This window comes from Cynocephalus volans, chromosome 13, assembly GCF_027409185.1.
Source record: "Cynocephalus volans isolate mCynVol1 chromosome 13, mCynVol1.pri, whole genome shotgun sequence".
Lineage (NCBI taxonomy): Eukaryota > Metazoa > Chordata > Mammalia > Dermoptera > Cynocephalidae > Cynocephalus > Cynocephalus volans.
Window position 1 is genome coordinate 53835125 of NC_084472.1, and position 21716 is coordinate 53856840.

At 38.8% G+C, this 21716-nt stretch overlaps 1 protein-coding gene and 1 pseudogene across 12 annotated transcripts in view; both read left to right on the forward strand.

Moving 5' to 3' along the window:
- ZNF532 (zinc finger protein 532) overlaps positions 1 to 8595 on the forward strand; it is a 108245-nt gene extending 99650 nt beyond the window's left edge. For all 12 annotated transcript variants that reach the window (XM_063077128.1, XM_063077123.1, XM_063077132.1 and 9 more), the window contains 3 exons: positions 4733 to 4845; positions 6543 to 6687; positions 7911 to 8595. In XM_063077128.1, coding sequence (XP_062933198.1) covers positions 4733 to 4845; positions 6543 to 6687; positions 7911 to 8405 — 753 coding nt within the window. In that variant the 3' untranslated portion in view covers positions 8406 to 8595. The remainder of the gene's footprint in view (positions 1 to 4732; positions 4846 to 6542; positions 6688 to 7910) is intronic.
- A 7788-nt stretch (positions 8596 to 16383) lies between these two features.
- The window catches only part of LOC134361681 (O-acyltransferase like protein-like), a 60932-nt pseudogene continuing 55599 nt past the window's right edge, over positions 16384 to 21716 (forward strand).

The following is a 21716-nucleotide window of genomic DNA, read 5'->3' on the forward strand; positions in this document are numbered from 1 at the left end:
ACTTTAAAAGGGGTGAATTTTACATTTTGTAATTATTCCTCAGTAATTCTGAGTTAAAATTTTATTTTTGAGGCAACAGAATGTTTTTTGGATATGTATATTCACGTGGTTCAAAAATCCAAACAATATGAAGGAATACAGTGAAAAGTCTTATTCCCGCCCTTGCCAACGATAATCACTAAGTTTCTTATGTATCTTGCGGTTTCTTTACGCAAGTATTACCATTTGTGCATGTATTTTTACTTCTAACACAGAACACAGCTTACTGGCATAATTTTCTGCACTGGTTTTTTCTTTGCTTAATATGTTATAGTTCTTTTCGTGTCAGTTCATTGAGATTTTTCTGTTTTCTACAGCTGTGTGGCGTTTTGTTGTTGTATGAGTACATATATTTAACAAGTTATCCTTTGACGGTGTGGTGAATAACCTTGGACGTACTGTCAGTTTTGCTGTAATGCTTTTGTTGAAAACACAGATTTGTTCCAGTGCCATCAATCTATCAGGGAACAATTGGGACTTAATGTGAATTCTGCATTTGCTTATGTGTGATTTCATTCCTAAGAAACACTAAGCAAACACAGAAACGGTGGAATGGAGTTGTGTAGGAACACACAAAACACACACACAACTCTCAGACTTGCACCAGCGACCTCATCACACCTGTCCACACCTGGTGTTACAACCTTCCCCTCCAACTGCAGATAACCCTCCTTCCACCACTTCGCAATAACTCATAAGCCACAACCCTTTAACACCTACTTCCACAAGCAAACTGCAGGTCTTTTTCAAGGTAAAGTTGGATATATTTTACAGTACATTTTTATTTATCATTTGACATGTGTAAACTGTGCTGTTTTTATTGGACGTGTTAGTTTTTGAGTGTTGTTCCTCTAACTTCATTTTTGCCAGAATTCCTATGGTTATTTTCCAATTTTGATAGTGCAGTGTGTTATTGCAGAATGGACTGTATGTTACGTGTACAGTATATCTGTAGAACAGAATTCTAAGTGGAAAGGTTCAGAGTTTGAGGAGTTAAGTTCTAAAGGACTGCTGCTAAGATATGTTTAAACTATATAATTGGTCTGATTGGTTTTTCCTTTTTCATAAAAAAGTATTATGATAGAGTTGAAGGGTATGTGTCAGCATGGTTTGAGAATAATTCTGCACCCTTTAATCCTACATTTGTGGGTGTTTCTGGATGTCTGATGGTCATTGAGGAGGCTCTTGGCTTGTTGCTGATGGGAATCTCAGGAAGAGTTGGAGAAGTGGATGCCTTGCCAGATGTCTGTATGAAGTTGTGATTTTTCTTCCTCTGACTTTTTCAAAGTCAGCTGAAGCAGAAAGAGGCCTGCAAGCAAAGAGAAGGGATAGTCATCAAACTGGGAGATGTCTGATTGTGAGAGCCCATGGCAAACCCAAGACCATTCCCCAAGTGCCATCTGAAAAGAGTGGCATCTCTTCAGAGGTCTGCATCCCAGAGCTCAGAATCTGAAAACAAGGCCAGGGCATTCCCAGCAAAGTAGTTTGGTCAAAGGAGGAGGAGTGAATGCTTTCTTTCCTGAAAGCTGTGAAGATAGAGTCAAAAATTAGAGGTTAGGGAGAAAGTTTAGGAAGTTTAACAAGCGTTTGTTTTATTTGATATTCTAAAGTTTTACACTAAAATTTTTGGGTCCCTGCCAGCTTATTCACCATTTGTTTAAAGGGTTCTATTTAAAACCAAACAAAATAACTCAGAATTAAGTGGGAAAACATGTTCCTTTTCTGATTTTGGATAGCTATCACAAGTCCACTCAAAGCCCTGGTTTCCTCAATATTAGCTCATTGGAGCCACGAGGAAGCAAATGCCAGGAAATAAAATCTTGAAAATGGAACGATTATGGACTTTACACTTAACACCGTTTTTCCATTTTTGTTTGACTTTAAAAAATTGTTTTGTGTGTCATAATGTCATAGCATGAATGCTGAAGATAGAAATTATGAAAACAAATAGGTAGAGCATCTTTGAATAAGTTAGTATTTAAAGTTTAACAGAGAAGAAGAAAGTAATTCGTTTTGTTGGGTATATGAATATGGCAAGTGTGATCTGGAAACCAGTGCTTAAATCTCTCATTTTCCTGTCACCGGTGAATCTGGAGCCCTGCTCATTGTTTTGGGATTGCACAGTTCATTTCTGCACTTTTTCATGAAGTGGGTAAAAAAGAAGGATGTCTCACACATTGTCAACTCTTTTGAAAACAAATATTCAGCTAAGCTTCTCTTCATTTAATATATTATCCTTTGGGGATTTTTTTTTTTTTCTTTATCAATATACAATGTAGTTGATTTTCGTGTCCCTACTACTGGGGATTTCTTTATTGGCATTTCTCTATTAAAATTCTGTTTTGACATTAGAGTAACTACACATTAACAAGTAGAATATTAAACCCTTCACCTTAATAGGAAATCCAATTTCTCTTTCTCTGGGCCCTCTTGCCAAAGAAACATATTTCCATTCTCTACATCTGTTATGATAATTTGCTAAAACTGTCTTGCTTTTAGAAAGTTGTCTTTTGTTTTAACTCTTTTGGTTGATCTTTACGTTGTCGATTTTATATGTAGAAAATTCAAGAGGAATTAGATACTAGTAGATTTCTAAACACCTTTATTGAAACATAGAACTCTCTTATAAATGAAGGCTTGTTACCTCTTATTCACTCTGGCTACATAATGCTGATCCAAGATTACTTATCATCTATTTTGTGTGATCAAAAAGACAGCTTGAGGGTACCTCAAAAATTTCATGGAAAGATCCATATTATGTTTCAATTATATTTTCCATGAACTATGTCTCACAGAGGCACTATTTACTTTATTTTCTTGTTTTTCATTTTTACCCCGAGATTATGCTTACAAAGACAATAAAAAACGTTGGTACAACTTTTATTTTTAACATGGAGAGGAAAGTTCCTCCTTTGCCTTTGTCTGGGTTCAACAACCTTCTGCATACTTACCAGACTGATGTGCTTTATTCAAAAGACAATATTTTTCCACTCTTTAAATGAAACTTGGACATATAACTTTACTATTACAATGACAGAACATTTGAGTGATTTCTTTGTGTCCCAAGCACTGTGTCCCCTTTCCTTTACTTGTCCCTCACCTGTTGTAACCCAGCCTTACCATGGAGAGGGTGGATGTCAATAGAGGTTTTGTAACTCTCCCCTGGTCCGCATGATTTGTGAGTGGAGACAAGGTGCCAGCCTATCTCTGGTTCTATAGAGCCAGACTCTCAACCACTTAGAATTGCTTACCAGTTTGATTGAAGACATGTTTGTCAGGTCATTTATGTAAAAACAATCTTTAAAAAATTCATTGTTTCTTTATCACTCAGCATGCATTTGCTTATCTCTTCTTACTGCCAAAAATCCTAAAGTTATCTCACATGAAAACTTACTCTCACCTCAGCTTTATGTTTAATGAGGGTTGAGTCAAATTTTATTCTATTCATGAGACCGACAGCTCTTTTTTTAATTCCCTTGTGATATATTGTTTAGTTCCACACTACTATGCATGTCATGCCAAAGAATTGTTTTAAAGTTAGACTACTAGTTTACTTCAAAGGTTCTGTATGGAAATACATTAAAATAATTGTGTTAAAGTGGAAAACTTTCAAATATGAAAAAAAAGTTCATGTGTGCATTTTCTCTCTTCTTTTCCCTCTTTGTATCTATCACTCACATAACCCACCCACCCTACATGTACCAACAGGCAACTTCCTTATTAAAGAGGTTTCAAAGTTCTGCATTCTTAAGAAAACCAAATGTAATGATAGGTTGGGCATCCCAAATCTGAAATCCTCCAAAATTCAAAACTTTTTGAGCACTAACATGACAGTCAAAGGAAATCTTCATTGGAGCATTTTAGATCTGGTATGCTCAACCAGTAATGAAAATGCAAATATTCCAAAATCCAAAAAAATCCAAGATCCAAAATACTTCAGATCCCAAGCATTTCAGGTAAGGGATACGCAACCTGTTTTTAAAAGACCTTCTGGAAAACTCTTCCCTTGTAATGAATAATTATTTAAAGGGTAAAGTTTTTTAAATGTTTAAATTTAGCCAGAGATTTAATATAACATGGCACATTAGATAAGTTGGCATATCCTTTCTATACACAAAAAATTAAGTAATGGCTTTATTTGGTGTTTACTGAAGTATGTTTTCACGTAATGTTTGCTTTTTAAAGAAATAGCATGTATAAGTCGTTTGAAAAAAGGCTTATGTACCATTTTATATCAAATACCTGGATGTTTGAATCAAAAAAGTTTTTTATTCTTACGGTAAAGTTTATCCCATCTTCCTGAAATTAGCCTTTTCATGGTTACCCCAGCCCTGCTGTCTATATATATATATATATATTTTTTTTTTTTTGTCTTTTTTTGTGACCGGTAAGGGGATTGCAACCCTTGGCTTGGCGTCGTCCGCACTGCGCTCAGCCAGTGAGCGCACCGGCCATCCCTATATAGGATCCGAACCTGCGGCGGAAGCGCTGCTGCACTCCCAGCGCCGCACTCTCCCGAGGGCGCCACCGGGTCGGCCCCCTGCCGTCTATTTTTAATCACATTTTAAGAAAGAATCTTCTAGTTTTGTTATATTTCTAAATAACAATGGTTATCCATTACAAAAGAGTTCTTAATTTTTAAAGTGTTTTATTTTCATTCTCTTAAATGACTTTCTCTTTTCTCCTAATAAAGCAAATGAAAAAACATCCTTGCCGCCAGTGTGACAAATCCTTCAGCTCATCGCACAGCCTGTGCCGCCACAACCGGATCAAGCACAAAGGCATCAGGAAAGTTTATACCTGCTCGTAAGTTGTAACTTCTAATGTGGAAAGCACGGTGAAAGGACTCATTTGGAACTTCCTGAAGGTTTTTCATATTTGACCATCAACTTTTGCCCTGCTGCACAGTTTCTAGATTGTTTCTTAATTATATTCTGTTGTTTTGGCATATAGTTTTTGATTAGGTTGTCACTTAAAAATATTAATAGGTTTTTTTTTGCATATCCGATATACATTTTTATGTTCCTATCTGTTATCCAGAGGTATATATTTTATTACTGAGAATTTAGGAACAGCATTTGATTTGCCTGGTTGGTTTACTCAGGGTTTCAGAGGAGGCCTTTTGCCCTTGGCTGCAGCCCACCACCTAAGGTAGAGCAGCTTTTTCTCAGTACATGCTCTTGGGGAGACCAGATGTGAGGGACTGAGTGGGCCAACATCATCCCACTCTGCAGTGAACAGTCACAAACTGCTACTTTTATATGAAAAGCAGAACGTGTTACTTTAGTGGAAAATCCTTAACACCTACTTAACCAGACATGCCTAAAGTGAGTTGATATAACAAGGCACTTCTTTTAAGGGAACTCCAGGACACTGAAGACAGAGAGCTGGTATATCACGTAAACATGGTCAAAGGAGGGTCCCAAAGGTTGGCTGTCAGATTCTTTGGAGTTACTGTGACTTGGTTAGTTAGGGAGTTTTCTGGGTAGGAAAATATAAGGATGTAGACTTTTCCTTCAGTGAAATTGAAGCTGGGAGTGTTATGAGAATGTTCCATAAACAGTTTGTGTGTATCGAGATTGAGTTGAAAGAATCAGAATTTAGGATGCCCTGAGCTGAGAAGACGATGGAAAGAAGTCTGGCCTGGCATAGTCCTTCTTGTCTATTTCCCCCTGAAGTCAGTGAAAGGCAGTAAAACACTAGGCTTGTCTGGCTAATTTACTACCAAAGAACTCATCATCCTGGAGAGTTTGTTCTTTGGTGCTGCTGGAGCTCCTGCCTTGAGGGGAGTGTCTTATGTGAGAGCGTTAGGGTTTGGGGCCAGTCGTCTTCAGTTCCTCAGAAGCCTTCTGCAGGCAGCAGATTTGGTCTAAATAAGACCTTGAGATGCTTTCGCCCCTTTTACTGCAGTGATAGTCTTGATGTCTGGCTTATGGAATTCATAATATCACCATGGGTCATTAACTTTTTCTAAACCTGTTCTTGGCCTGTTTTCTTAAAACAGTAAATTCATATCTTTCAAAGGAAATCTTTATAATTTTTTTGCGCAACGAACTTGATATATTTTAATGAGGAATTTGGGCTAGACTCTGTCTTTGGACAGGAATTGTTAACATCAGCACAAAGGAGGCAGGGAAAGACTTCCTGTATACTGAAGTGTCTGTTATGTGAATTCTGAGGGAATACAGTCATTGTAAAGAAAACTTCTGAAATTTAATTTTTCCATTTTAAGAATTAAATCAATACTTTAACCAAACCTAGAAAATAAATATTCCACCTGAACTAAATTAGGCTGGTCCTATGAGGTCACAGAAACCAGAACTTTTTACAAAAGCTTTTAAAAAAATTAACAAATTGGAAACTAGGACTTATGGTAAAATTGCTTATTTCACTTGGAATCGTGTCGATTCGGCTCATTCTGTCATGTCTGAGTGGCCTGTTGGCTGGGGCAGGCCTCCCGCAGTTAGCGGATTCCTGTTACCTCCTGGCCTTTTGCTCCACAGGCACTGCCCCGACTCCCGGCGCACCTTCACCAAACGGCTGATGCTGGAGAAGCACATCCAACTGATGCACGGCATCAAGGACCCTGACCTGAAGGAAATGACAGACGCCACCAACGAGGAGGAGACAGAAATAAAAGATACCAAGGTTGAATGCTGCAGATGCTCACAGTGAAACTGTTGGCTTTCTTATCCCATTCATTCTGTTCACCTAAATTTTGTAATTGTTAACACAATTTAAGAAATTCAGATTAGGTATAAAGGTATAAAGTAGTGGATAATCTCCCTCTACACCCTTTCTGACCTCATTTTGCTGCTGGAAGGTAATCTTTAGTTTCTTCTGTGTCCTTCCAGATGCAGCATTAGGGACCTACTTGCATATTTAAATTTTAGATTGACAGACTGTCTTATTAGCCAGAAGTAATACATTAAAGCTAGTTTCTTTCATTGGCAATGTAGTGGTTGTGATAGTATCTAATAAAAATTGACTTAATTCTTTTTGTAATAAAAATAAAGCAAATTTGTGCTTTATTTCAGTCAGGCAATAATACGTACACATATGTGAGCTCACGTATGAGGCAGTGTGTACGCCAAGTGCTGTTTGAGTTAAAGCCACAGTTCAGCAGAAACTGACGCTCCTGCTGTCTTTGGTTCTAGGCTAAGTCTGGAATGTACCTGGGTAAAGTGTAGGTATGTGTGCTTTCAAGGGGTTAATCATTGAGTAAAATCTCATCAGAAGACAAGTCAGACTAGTGTGACATCAAAATGCAGTCCTCCCCTGCAGTGTTCGCAGGGGGCAGCTAAAGTGTGGGAAGGTGCCAGGTGAACAGGATGGAAAAGATGGTCCTCAGAGTACAGAGAAGTGTCACTTGGGCTTGGATTTTGGGGGAAGGAGAAGGGAGGTGTGTCATTTGGGGAAAGAGCCTGAAGGTGAGGTGGCAAGAAAGGGCTCACTCTTAGGAAAAGCTGAGGTCCTGACAGTGTCTCTCCCACAGGGTGCTTCACAGTCCTCCCGCACCACCCCCTACCCCATCCCCTCTAGCCACCCTCCTGTTTCCAAGCTCACAGGCCTGGACTGCTTTGCCCTCATGGCAGCAGGCCCCTGTGCAGATGTCACCAGGACCATTCCCAACAACACTGTGTGAGCAAATCCCCTCTCCCAACCCCTCCCCGTTGCTTCCCATGCCTCACCAGCTGGAGCAATGCTCAGTGGCATAGGAACTCAGCTCCTGCTATGGAGAAAAGTGTGGCCCCCAAATCCCAGCACGCACAGTGTGTGTTTTTCTAATGGCTCTAAAATCAGAGTGATCATTTGTCAACTATAGAGCAGGATGGTTTTCAATTGTGTTGGTTTTCTTTTTCCCCTCAAAGGTTCCCAGTCCCAAGCGGAAGTTGGAAGAACCAGTTTTAGAGTTCAGACCTCCCAGAGGAGCAATCACTCAACCACTGAAAAAGCTAAAGATCAATGTTTTTAAGGTTCACAAGTGTGCTGTGTGTGGCTTCACCACTGAAAATCTGCTGCAGTTCCACGAACACATCCCGCAACACAAATCGGATGGTTCTTCCTACCAGTGCCGGGAGTGTGGCCTCTGCTACACATCTCACGTCTCTCTGTCCAGGCACCTCTTCATTGTGCACAAGTTGAAGGAGCCTCAGCCCGTGTCCAAGCAGAACGGGGCTGGGGAGGATAACCAGCAAGAGAACAAGCCAAGCCCCGAGGATGAGTCCCCCGATGGCACCGTGTCAGACAGAAAGTGCAAAGTCTGCGCAAAAACTTTTGAAACTGAAGCTGCCTTAAATACTCACATGCGGACACATGGCATGGCCTTCATTAAATCCAAAAGAATGAGTTCAGCTGAGAAATAGCCACAGATGTTCCATAAGGAAAATCCCTGTCCACATTGGAAGAAAAAAGACATTTTTGTTACAAAAAGTTTGCAGTATAATAGAGTTAACAGTACTGTCCAGGCTGTTGCAATATATTCTCTTTCAATGTACCTTCTTCACCTCGTCATATATATCCTCGATAAGTATTAAAACAGTATTTGAGTTTAAAAGAGTTTGTATATATTTAAATGAATAACTTTTTATACTCTTTGTTACATGTTTGTATCAGTATTTAGTAGAAAATGTTTTGAGTTTTTTTTTGGATTAGAATTTTTCTTTTTGTACTATTTCTTTAAAACAGAGTTCTTAGTAACAGGGGCAGTTCCTGAATTCAAATAAACCATTTTGTATGTTACAAATTTGAATGGGTTAACTAATTACAGGCTAAAATAATGCCTTTTTTAGTGTTTTTAATTTTTAGAATTCACTACATAAATTGTAGGTGACTGGGTCTCCAACACTAGGAACTTTTAAGTGTCTTAGCACTACCCTCACCGTGCCTGCTCTGAGCAAGCAAGTGCACACTTGAGACACAGCGGCACTCCGGTGCAGGCATGGCATGTTTTTCAGGCCATGCCAAATGGTGTTTAAAGCAGCCTTGCAGGTAGCTTCTTTCCCAGCAGTGGGTAAAAGTGCAGGCCCAAATCCAGCAAGGAATGTGGATTTCCTTAATTCCATCTTGAAGTGGGAAGAAGGGTGTTCTAAAGGGAAAAAAGGGGGCTGGTTGTTTTCTGGGCATATTTGCAAGGCTGGCTTAAAGAGCACAAAGAGATAAGGTTACGAAAGGGCTGGACGACTATAAAAGTTACAAATATGTAGTTAGACCAATCGACTTATATAGTCAGGTTTTTGTCATGTAATTTATTAACTATTACAGATTTACAACTAAGAATATCAAGTATTTCTCCGGCTCTTGACAGGAAAAAAAAAAAAATCACAACTGACTTAATCCTTTGCTGTCTAGAGAGTTGGCGTTTCCTGTTCTGGGTGCTACTGCCAAATGTTCTGGTACTTAGATTTGGGATGCACAACTTCAACCACCGACTTACCAATGCAGCAGCCTGTGTATTGCAATTGGCCATCAGATTAAGCACTGAGCCACTTGGGTTTAGTTCAGTTATTTCAATAAGCTTATTTAATGTCAGTAGTTCTGCTCTACTAAAGCACAGTAGAGGTACTCTTCTGTCCCTTCCGTTTATAGTTCTCTGGGAGAGTTATATTATTTGGTTTTTGTTCTGTGTTTTCTTTTGCATTTTATATCTTGTATTTATCCCTGAACATATTTTGTACTTTTTTTTTAAAGAAAAATTCTTTTGTGTATATATAAATACTTGCATGATATACTGTAGTCAACGTTCGGTTCCTCAAAAGGTCTTGCTGCTGTCAGGTGTTACACACTACATCCATCAAAACTGTATTAAACACATTTCATATGTAAATAAATGTGGGACATTTGGCCCTTGTGCTTCTGTGAGAGAGTTATTGATGGTGGGTCTCTGATATCTTTGTGAAGTTTAGGAAGCGATAAATTTCAGGGACAGGCTACAGAATTCTTCCCACTCAGAAAAATGGCATATTTGTTCTCATTAGTAATCAGCTATTTTGTCACTTTCTTGTTGACTCTAGCAGTACAGGAGTACAATCAGAGGGTGTGATTAAGTATTCCTCAACTTGAAATTCAATTGCTGTTACTTGTTAGTTATATTTGTATTGCTCTAAGTTGTAATTATAGCACTTTTATGTGTTTCTGCATTTGAACCTTGCAATAAACCTGTGTGGTAGCCTGCACAGGTCTGAATAGCTTAGTTTTACGGTTGAGGAAGCTGAGCTCAAATTAAGTTCTTTGCCTAAGCCCTCATAGCTGGTAAGTGGCTTTGCGTATCAGAACCCAAATATTTTGCTCTAAATCTAGTGCTCGCTCCTTGTGGTTATGTACATATTGACAAATATTCACTTATTCAACAAATAAAAAGTATGTGCAAAACACGATACAGAATTTTTGTTTTTGGCACTATGGCTTTTGTAAGATAACCTAAAAGTATCTACTCTCAAATACTCAGAAATGCTCAATATGAAATTAAAATCTGTTAAATGCCTAGTTAAGTGTACAAGAAAGTTTTTAAAATTCTCAGAAGCCCAAAAGGAAAAAAACTGAAATCCAGAGTAGAGAAACACTATACAATATTGTAGTCCTGGGGGGAAAGCTAGATAGCTCAAGTGAAGAGAGAACTGGTGAACTGGAAAATAGATCTTGAGGAAATTACCTGGAATATAGCACAGAGATGAGATAGAATATATGAAAGAGATGTTAGAAGTCAAGAAGGATAAAATGAGAAGATTCAACTTAAATTTAATAGGAGTTCCAGAAAGAGAGAATAGAATTGAGAAGGGTCAGTGTGGAAAATTCTTAGCCATTAATGAAAGATATGAATACTTGTGTTAACATAGTGAATGCTGAGCAAAAATCCGTGTTGGGACTTAAGTCCTCTCAGTCTTCATTAGTTGTAGATGCTGGGCATGGGCATTTGAGAAAGAGGATACAGTCAGAACAAAGGCACAATACTGTGGGGGATGCTCAGTGAATTTTTAGGAAGCCCATTTGCTCAGTTTAGGGGAGAAGTAGGAGCTGAGGCTGAAAGAGTAAGCTTAGGCCAAGTTATAAAAAGCCTTGATTGACAGATTAAGGGGTTTTGTACTTTGACAGAGGTGAGTTATTTGGATAGGGGACTGACATGACCAGATTATTTGGTAGCAGTGTTTGGGACAGGTGGTGGGAGAGTATAGCAATCAAGATAGGTCAAGTCAGGCTATAGTTACAACCTGAAATCTAAATGTCTTATAACAAGACGTTTCTTGCTCACATTTAATGGCCACATTGGGTTGGCTGGAGGCATGGCTGCATCATATCTCCTGTTCTCATTACCCTACTATCCCAAAAGTTGCCAGTTACTGTGGTAGACAGAAGTGCAATTAAATCCTCTGGCCAGAAGTGATAGAAGTCACTTCTCAACAACTGGCCCAAATCAGTCACATAGTCCCACCCAGTCACAAGGAGGCCAGGAAGTGCAGTCCTTTCATGTGCCTAAAAGGCTGAAAATATTTGAACAGCATAAATGACTGTCGCAGGAATAAAATTTAAATCGATTTAGCTATGGTACTAACACCATATGAGGACTTGACCTAGGGTGGTGAGAATATGCTCAGAAAAAGGCTTCAGTTTAAGTAGCATTTCAGAAGTAGCATCAAGAGGGTTTCACACTGTGAGATACAGAGAAAGAAGTCTGATCTGAAAGTTCAAGCTTAGGTGACTGTCTATTTTCTGTCACATAGAATACCTGAAACTGGGTAATCTATAAAAAAATGGAATTTATTTCCTATAGTTTTGAAGGCTGAGAAGTCCTAGGTCAAGGGGCACATCTGGTGAGGGCATTCTTCCTGGTGGTGACTCTTCTCAGAGTCCTGAGGTGGCACAGAGCATCTCATGATGACAGGGGCAGAAGTGCACCGATGTGCTCACTTGGCTATCCTTATAAAGCCACCAGTGCCACTCTTGTTATAACCCATTTATCCATTAACCCATGAGTGGACTAATCCATCCGTGAGGGCTCATGATCCAGTTATGTCCCAAAGGCCCTACCTCTCAACACTGCATGTTGGGGATCAAGCTTCACATGAGCTTTGGAAGGGGTGTAAATACTCAGATCATAGCAGTGATTTCTTAATTTTTCTTAAATATTTTAGATTACTTAAATAGAAGTATGGAAGTAAAAATGAGCTGGCTCTGGGGAAGTTAATGCGCTTGAGTTTCAGACATGTATACGAGGGTACCTCAAAAAGTTCATGAAAAGATTCATATCTTTCAATTTTATTTTTCCACAAACTGTTTGAAGTACCCTAGTACAAAACATTTTTGTTTCTATGTGGTTGGGTAATTTTATTTTGTTTATCAATAATTGAGTAACAGCAATGCATAAGGAAGGATGCCAGTAAAATGATACTTAGAAAATGAGATAAAAGGAAAACATTGGCTGAGACTACATGGCATAGATCGGTTCTCCTCACAAACACATTTTCTGCAAATTCCTAACTCCTACCACAGTAAGTAGTTCAAAGGAGAACTGCTCCACTCAAAGCTCTGGTGGGTGTGCCTCATCAGTGTCAGTGGGCTAGTGAGTTTCCATCTCAGGATCTTTGACCAATAGTGAAATTTCTTCTTGAAAACTTTGGCCAGCCAAGATTAATATTGAATATTATTCATATTAATATATTCATCATGTTATGAGCAACATTTTCTTTTAATGTCTGTTCAGAAGAAGGGGAAATGTGCTTGAAGAATTTTATAAGGTAACATATGACTTAGAGGAATCCTCCACCTATCCCAAAGGATAGTCTGAAAATAGTGAGGGGTGTGCCAAATGTGAAATGCTATTTATGCCATTTAGCTTACACACACACACACACACACACACTCTTTGCAAATATCAAATGCTGTAAGGATTCCAGATTGTAGCTCTTAATCTTAGCATATATCTTCTAAATAAGGAAACTAAACTTAGTTACCTTAAAAACTTGGCTCCTACTCAGCAATAATTCATTGTTTGCTTAAATGGATCCCTTTTCCTTCTTGTTTTCATTGAAGGTTTTTGTTTTCTTCAATTACGAATCTCACATCCTTACTGAATTAATTGTAAGCCTTTGTAATATGACAATGTGAACTTATTTCATTATAAAGATCATGGTAACCACAAAGCAAAAATTTATAGTAGATTTTTGTCTATAGACAAAATATGAAAGAGTTCAAAGCATACTACTACAGAAAATCATCAAACCACAAAGAAAGCGAGAGGAAAAAACAAAGCATGTTCCAAATAACAAGAAAGCAAATTACAAAATGGCAGTAGTAAGTCCTCACCTATCAGTAACTACTTTAAATGTAAATAGATTAAATTCTCCAATAAAAAGACAAAGTGACTGAATAAATTTTAAAAAAAAGAAAAAACAAGATCCAACTATATACTGCCTACAAGAGGCTCACCTCAGGGCTGGCCCATGGCTCACTTGGGAGAGTGTGGTGCTGATAACACCAAGGCCATGGGTTTGGATCCCTATGTAGTGATGGTCAGTTAGCTCACTTGGAAGAGCACATGGTGCTGACAACACCAAGTCAAAGGTTAAGATCCCCATACCGGTCATCTTTTAAAAAAAATGAAAAGTTTTTTTTTTTTTTTTTTAAAGAGAGGCTCACCTTACCTTTAAGGACGCACGTAGGCTGAAAGTGAAGGGATAGGAAAATATATTGTATGCAAATAGAAACCAAAAAAGAGCAGGGGTAGCTATACTAACATAAGACAAAATAGACTTTAATTCAAAAACTGTAAAAAGAGAGAAAAACATAATTATAAAGGAGTCAATTCATCAAGAGAATACAACAATTCTAAAAATATATGATCCCAACGTTGAAGCACTTAAACACAAAGCCAATATTAATAGATTTGAAAGGAGAGAGAGATTGTAATATAATAAGAGTAGGGGACTTTAATACCCTGCTTTCAACAATCAACAGATCATTTAGAGAGAATATTAATAAGGAAACATTGGATTTGAACTATACTTTAGACCAAATGGACCTAACAAACACATACAGAACATTTCATCCTATAGCAACAGGAAAAAATATCTTTCTCAAGTGCTCTCAGAACTTTCTCCAGGATAGATCATATATAAGGCCACAAAACGAATCTCAACAAATTTAAAAGGACTGAAATATTAAGTATCTTTTCTGACCACAGTGGTATTGAACTAGAAATCAGTAATAGGAGAAATCTTGGAAAATTCACAAATATCTGAAAATTAAACAACATGCTACTGAACAACTGCTATGGTTTCAATGTGTCCTCAAAAATGTGTTGCAAACTTAGTTGCCATTGCAACATTATTAAAAGATGGGGACTTTAAGATGTGATCAGGCCACAAGCGCTCTACACTCATGCAGGGATTAATGCTGTTATCGCCAAACTGGATTCCTGATAAAAAGGAGGAGTTCAGCCCAATTTCTCCAGTCTTGTGTGCTTATTTGCCCTTCTGCTTTCACTTTTACCCTATGGCATGACCCTTGCCAGATGCTGGTGCCATGCTCTTGGACTTCTTGGCCTCTAGAACTGTGAGCCAAATAAAATTCTATTGTTTATAAATTACACAGTCTGGTATGGACTAAGACATAACCACTGGGTCAAGGGAGAAATCAAAAAGGAAATAAAAAATCTTAAGACAAATGAAAATGTAAACACAACATACCAAAATCTATGGGATACAGCAAAAGCAGTTCAAAGAGGGAAATTTATAACATTAAGTACCTATATCTCCACGGAAAAGCCTCTCTTCCTGCTATTGGAAGCTTGTAGACTATTCAGTTGTAAATTTGGTCACCATCACCCAAACTACTCATTCTGAATAGCCTAGCCTATGGTCCAGGTGTGAGGCTGAGATGGAGACCACCGTCAGTCTTCCCAGAGCATTCTCTTTCCATGTCCATTTTCCTCTTTCTACAGTCACAATGGATTTTGGTGAACATTTTAGCAAAGACTCAATACACTGGATGACAAAACTTTCATAATTGTCAGACTATGTTTTTCTGGAAGTTTGCTCATTTATATTTGCTGCCTTCTTTTGAAGAGTAGATACGGGGGTGCCCAACATCACATCCTGTTTCAATTAGTGTCCCAGCAGGATACAGATAGTACACTAGAAAATGTTTAACTTTAAAGAAATTGAACAAGGGACTACATGCATACAGAGCTGTGAGTTGGAACAAGGGATGTTGATGCACCAAGAGACTAGCAACGGTGGGGAGCTACCCTCAGGCCTGAGGAGTGGGAGCTGGAGCTGTGGAATGGGGGCACTCAACAGAGGCCACTTGCCAGAGCCATAGTGAAGCCAGGAGAGTATGGGCAGGGATATTACCAGAAAGCTGTCTCATCACACTCAAAAATTTCCTGCCCTCACCTCTCACTGGCCAAAGCTAAATAAAAGCTAGAAGACAAGGAAGCCACAACAGGTTGTAGGTGTCAGTATGCTGGGCACAGAGCAGGAAAGAAGGGTGGTTGAGGGATCTGGGGTGCACGGTGGGAGGTTATAATGGCCATAGACACCTAGTGCGTGCGTTCAGAAGTGCATATTCTATACCTGTTTTATCGTCAGCGTGCATTTTATCCCCTGTTGGTAGGCTGTCTGATGGAACAGAGTACTTAGGATTCTACATTTACCTCTTCTTTCTAATCACCTTACCAGGTTTATCCTGGAATTATATCTTTTCTCCAAGGTGGTTGTTTTCACTCAAGGAAACAGAACAGCATTTCCCAGAAAATATTCACCAGTTTCTAAATTCAATTTATGAGGTTAGTTCTGACTCATAACACAACACTATTTATAATGTCTCACAGTATTTAAGGGAACTGATTATTCAATTTGCTTTGCTATTTTATTGCAAGCTGCTTATTCTTGAGCTTTTCTTGTAGTTATAATTGTAAATTACACTACCATGACAAATCTGTTTCTAAACACAATCCTCTGCAAGACTGTGTTTTTACCTAGGGCAGCTATGTAATCAGAGTCTGTCATAGACACCTCCAACTCAGTTACAGAAAGTGTGGTTTAGCCCCAGAGTAATTTTCTGACCTTTGGGTCAAGTCAGACTTAATTGAATTGGTTATTTCTGGAGAATAAGTATCATTTATTTTATGAAAAAGAACAAGGCAGGCATAGATCTGCTGATTGTAAAGGATACTACGACGTTGACAAGTGTTAACAGAAACTAGAGCGACATCTGTTTGCATCTTGGGAAGGCTGGAAGATGTCTGTAAATAGGATTAATGGATGCATGTTTTTACTTTGCCAGTTCAGCATCAGAACTTCCCTTTCCAGTGTTGAGGGATCTGCCCTTGTATATTTCTAGGCAAAGATGGATCTTGCCTACTATTATAAAAGCCAGAAGTTCACTTGTCCTGACCCCCGGCAGCTTAACCTCAGGCATGGGATGACCGGTACTTGACCAAAACCATGCTCCTGCTTTGACTCTTGAGTAAGTGATACAAAGAAGCAAAGACAGTTTAAATGTACTCGTTCTGGTAGGGGCACGGTAGCAATGGTCATGGTGACTGTGGATTGAGTTACTTTGTGAATTGCACTTGTTTGGTGAGGGTGAGAGTGGTCAATCTGCGTTTAAGGAATCACTGAACCATCTTGGACCCAAGGAGTGCCATTATCACAGTGGGATACTGTGAAGTTTAGACTCTTCCTTCCCTCTGAATAAGACACCATCCAACGACATGCCAATATCGGTTATTTTAGAAGAGGATTAACAAAATAGATGGAAGTGTGTGCATTTCAATAGCTGTGAGACTGACCCCAAAGACCTGCCCTCTCCACGTCCTGTCACCTGTCACTTCTTCCCACCCACACCTCACTCCCTCCTTTTACTTCCTAAATACTATTCACATTCCCAGCACAGGACCTGGACACTTGCTGTCCCCTCTTCTAAAATGCTCTTCCCCCAGTTATTCCCATGAGGGCTTTCTCACTTCTTTGAGGTCAGCTCAAAAGTCCTCTGCTCAGAGAGCCTTTTCCTATTACCTTACTAAGAGGTGCCCACTCCACCAACAACACACACCACTTCCCTACTCTCCATCTCTGTTCACTGCATTATTTTTCTTCCTAGCACTTAGCACAGCCTGACATTCCATGCTTATTTGCTAACTGTCTGCCATCCCCTGGATGAACGTTCTAAGCTTTTCCATGAACTCTCTGCCTACTTCTCATCTGCTGTCACCATTTCCTCTCATTGCTAGACACATTTTTCACTTTGCATCCTGAGAGCAGCAGGTAGGTATGAGTTACATTTTTTCCATCAGGTCGATTCTTATTCTTGTCAGCAAAGGCAGATCCTTGTCTTCTCAAACCCATTGGCAAATGGTGAGAAAGCTAATGCCCTTTCCTTTTTAATAGCTAGTTACTTGAATAAAGTGACTGTGGCATAAATAATAGCATCAGCCAGCGGATTGCAGCAGCTTCAGGAAAGGATAAAGGCCTGCTTTCAGGAAAGGAAGGCATTATTTATTTTCATGTCCTCTTTTTTATGCCCAGTAAACGGCTTTGCATAAAAAAAGCACCTGAAATATCTTTGTGAAATGGCTGAGCTCACTTAAACCTTAATTAGTCATAATTTCATTTCTTCAGGGCTGGGACAAGCATTAGAAGGGTCTTGAGCTATTAATTACCCCAAAATAGAATTCTTTTTTCTTTTAAATGGTATGTTAAAACCATGTTAAATGGTTTTTATTACCAATGCTTAAAACGTAGGTGTAGGTTCCGCTCATTTTTTTCCCCCTTTGATAAAAGATGAAGTATTTAACACTGAATGCTAAGAGCAGTATCATTCTCATTTTCAGTGACTATACAACGTCAGCAACTCACTAGGGAATAAATCCAGGTTTCAGAGATTTTTCTGTTTAATCATTCATAAATATTCAAATTACCTAAACCTCTAATTTTTAAAATCTCCCTCCCCCATTTTTTTAAAACATAGTTAAGCAAAGGAAATACATTTGGCATGAGAGCTCCAACGCTAACAAGCATTTGTTCGTAAGTTAAGAGTCTATATAACATTTGTGTCATGAACTCTAAGTTAATACTATAAAACAACTGCATGAGATAGGCTGATTTTATGATTTTACAGATGGAGAAATTCAACCAATTTCTTTTCTGACAGAGCAGGACTTAAACCCTGGTTTCTGGTGCCAAACTATATTTCCTTTTTTCTACAATCTGTTGCTTTCTCTCTATATAGTTCCAGGTTGGATGCTATCTTTCATTTTTTTGTATTGAAATTTCAGTTTCTACTTCAATTTGACATCTTCTGAGGTTTGCAAATAACCAAGATATTAGCAGTAGAAAATACTCTTGAACATAGACCAAAGGATTTCAAAATGAGAGAAGACCTTAAAAGTACTTTGTGTAAGGACCACGTTATGCTTTAATCTCTTCTTTAATATATTCACTTAATCAATAGTTGAGCACCTCCAAGATTGGAGACCTCTATATCATTGGAAAGAGCCCAGTTCATCTCTTGAGTACTTTTGACTACTAGGAAGTTTTTGTTTTGAAACTGTCTCCTTTGAAAATTGGATCCAATGATCTGCTTTTTAAAGGCACTTCACCCTATAGTGACTCTAGTTTAGCTTCTGTGCCTGACCTTTTTTTCCTTTAGGCCAATAACAAAAAAATAAAGTGCCACAATAGCTATTGTTTATTAAGGGTCCACTACAGCTCAGATCTTGCAAGATCCCCTGAATATTCAGTATCTGGATGTCTGGTATATATATTATCATCTGCCAGGTGCATAGTTAGTATTTAGAATATAAAGATAATAATAGCTAATATTCCTTGAGTGTTTACAATGGGTCAGGCACTCTTTTAATACTTTAAATATATTATTTAAATCTTACAGTTCCAAGAGGTAGAGACTATTATTAGCCTCATTTTCCAGATGAGGTCATGGAGGCAGCACAGTTGCCCTAAGTCACACAGCTGGTAAGTGACAGCTTTGGTTCTTAACCACTACACAAATTGCCTCTGAGAAAAGCCTGGGAGGATAAAAAGAGCACAGTGCCTGCCATCTTGGAGCTTCCAGTCTGCAGGAAAGAGGGAAGCAGAAATAGAAGACTTCTATGTGAGGAGGTAAAGGGGATATGCAAAGCGGTTAGGCAGCACAGAGAACAGGCTATTCTCACTAAGAGGAAGCCCAGGAGGGCTTCCTGGAAGAGCCAACACCTACTTAGAGGAATAAGTCAGAGTAGATAGTAAAGCACAGGAGGTGGGCTGGGAGAAGCGTACTCCAGACAGAGGGCATGGCATGCACAAAAGAACAGATGTGAGAGAGAGAGTGGAGTGTGAGCAAGGAAAGGGGTAGCAGTCTGGGGTGCTGGGAGATGCTGTGAAGCCAACAGGCAGCAGAAAGCACAACTGAGTCAGGGCCACCCACAGAGATAGATGTGTTCTGGCAGTGTAAACAAGATTTGCAGAAGTTGCATCACATTTTAAATGGAGATATGCAGGTTACTATTTTTAAAAAGCCTGCCTGGAAAGAGATTTACACTATGAGAAATCCAGATCAACACATTTTATGTTTTCTTAAAGTCGGTGATCACCATTACCAAAACGTTGCTTCTGTCAGCATCATTTCCTTCCCAGGATGTGTGTTCTAAATCTCCACAAGGGGATGTGCGTGCATGTTTGTCCTACTGCAATAAACTCTCCTTGCCATGGGGAAGCTCGTCGCTCCCACATGGATGCCACTTTCAAAGTTCAGCAAATGCACTAACAGATGCATAACCTATCCAGATGGTCACCAAGAAGCCCTTCATTGCTCATTCATCCAAACATTTTATAGGTTGGATCCATCATCATCCTTGGGCGAAAATCAAATATAGCCACTTAACATCTTCTGTATATTTTTTAAACCCACAGATTTACACCAGACCATCTAAACAGAGAAAATCCAGCCTTATCCATGTGAGCTGGACATGTTAATCTGCGTAACTAAAGGAAGCCAGGTGGCCGGCGGCCCCTACATCCACAGCAAGCTATTTTACTCAACAATAACAAGTTGTATATAAATTGGTTTCCGTGGTTTGCTCATCTCAGCCGCTTTGCAGGTGGCTTAGGAGACACAGCTTGTCTTTCTGCCTGTTAAGGAGCAGGCAATGTCACATTTATCTCCAACACGTGATAAACTAGTGTTTCATAAATATAAGCCTCTTTGTCTATGAAGGGAGGTTTCCAGAGAGATTAAGAGACAATCAATGATGGTCCTTACTTTACTTTACTATTTTGCCTGCTGTCTTTTCAATTACCTTTTGTCTTCCCTGCGAGAAACATTTCTCTCAAGTGCATGCAAGATACTGATGAATTCCTTTCCGATCTGAATTCAGTGGAGCCCAAAGAATACGCTCTAAGAAGTAAGTAGGTTTCCCTGGCCCATGGAGTACGTGAGCACAGGGCAGGCTGAGGCTTGTGCTGGAGAGTTCTACTCTTGAGAATTAACAACACAGAATCAAACAGGAAAGAGATGAGCCTTAATTTACATATTGCGCCAGGAATCAAGGGAGGAGGAATTTTTATTGTAGAAGCGTATACTGATTGTCCAGCTAGGAAGAATCTCAAGGGGACCAATCTCTTAATAAGATGAGAATTGTTTATAAATTGTGTGAAGCTTTTGACCGTTGTTGAGGTTGATAACATTTCATTGTCATATGAGAGAGCTTGGTTTATTTCTTTTTCTAGACATTTAGTCTGCTTTTGATAATGAGTTACTCCATTATTCAGGGAAAAGTTTTGCCAATTATATGCTTGACAGTAAATTATAAGTGTGCTGGGAAATGCACTGGCTGAAGCTGGAAGAAGCCAGACTATAGCCAAGACCCTTTGCACACATTACAGATGAACTTCAGGTGGCCCCGTAATTTTTTTGTTGTTACTTTTACAAAACAATTCTCAAAATTAAAGGGACACATACCTTCCTGCTGGAAAGGAGCAGGAAATCAGATTCATTTTCAGTGGGGTATCCTCACCTTCAGGATAATGATTCATTGTTGATGCAATGGAAACTACTAAGAAAAAAATGTAAAAACTCACTCTTTCCAAAGCCAGATAAACAAATATAGCCATTTCCACTTCATTTTGAATGCATGGTTAATTTATTTTGTATTGAAAAGCACTTAGTAGTATAATATGTGTCATAAAAATAAGCAGTTTTGAGCTAATATTTTGTAATTCTCAATAGGACAGGATTTGAAGCACTTGCCATTCTACACTAGATTAGATATCCTGGTATTTAATGAAATGCTGGGAAAACATGGATCCAATTAATTCAATAGCCATCTTCAAGTTCCATTTTGGAATTTATTATGTTTCGCTACAACAGTTGGTGACATTGATAGGGAATATTCTGACAAAGCCAAGCTAAATAAACTGGCCAAGAAAATCCAGAATGTGCAATGATTGTCTCAGATCTCTGGTGATGAGGTTGTAGAACATGTCATCATTAGTCACAGTCATGTTACTGCTATATTTGCATTACAATTTACTCTCTAATCATGCACCAACCACCTTTCATCTGTAGGAGACTGAAAACTGAACATTTTTTAGTTAAAAAAATTTCCCCAAGATAAATGGTTCAAGAAAGAATTGAATGATTTACATAAATGGGAAAGATGACTTTTCATTTATTTTAACAGA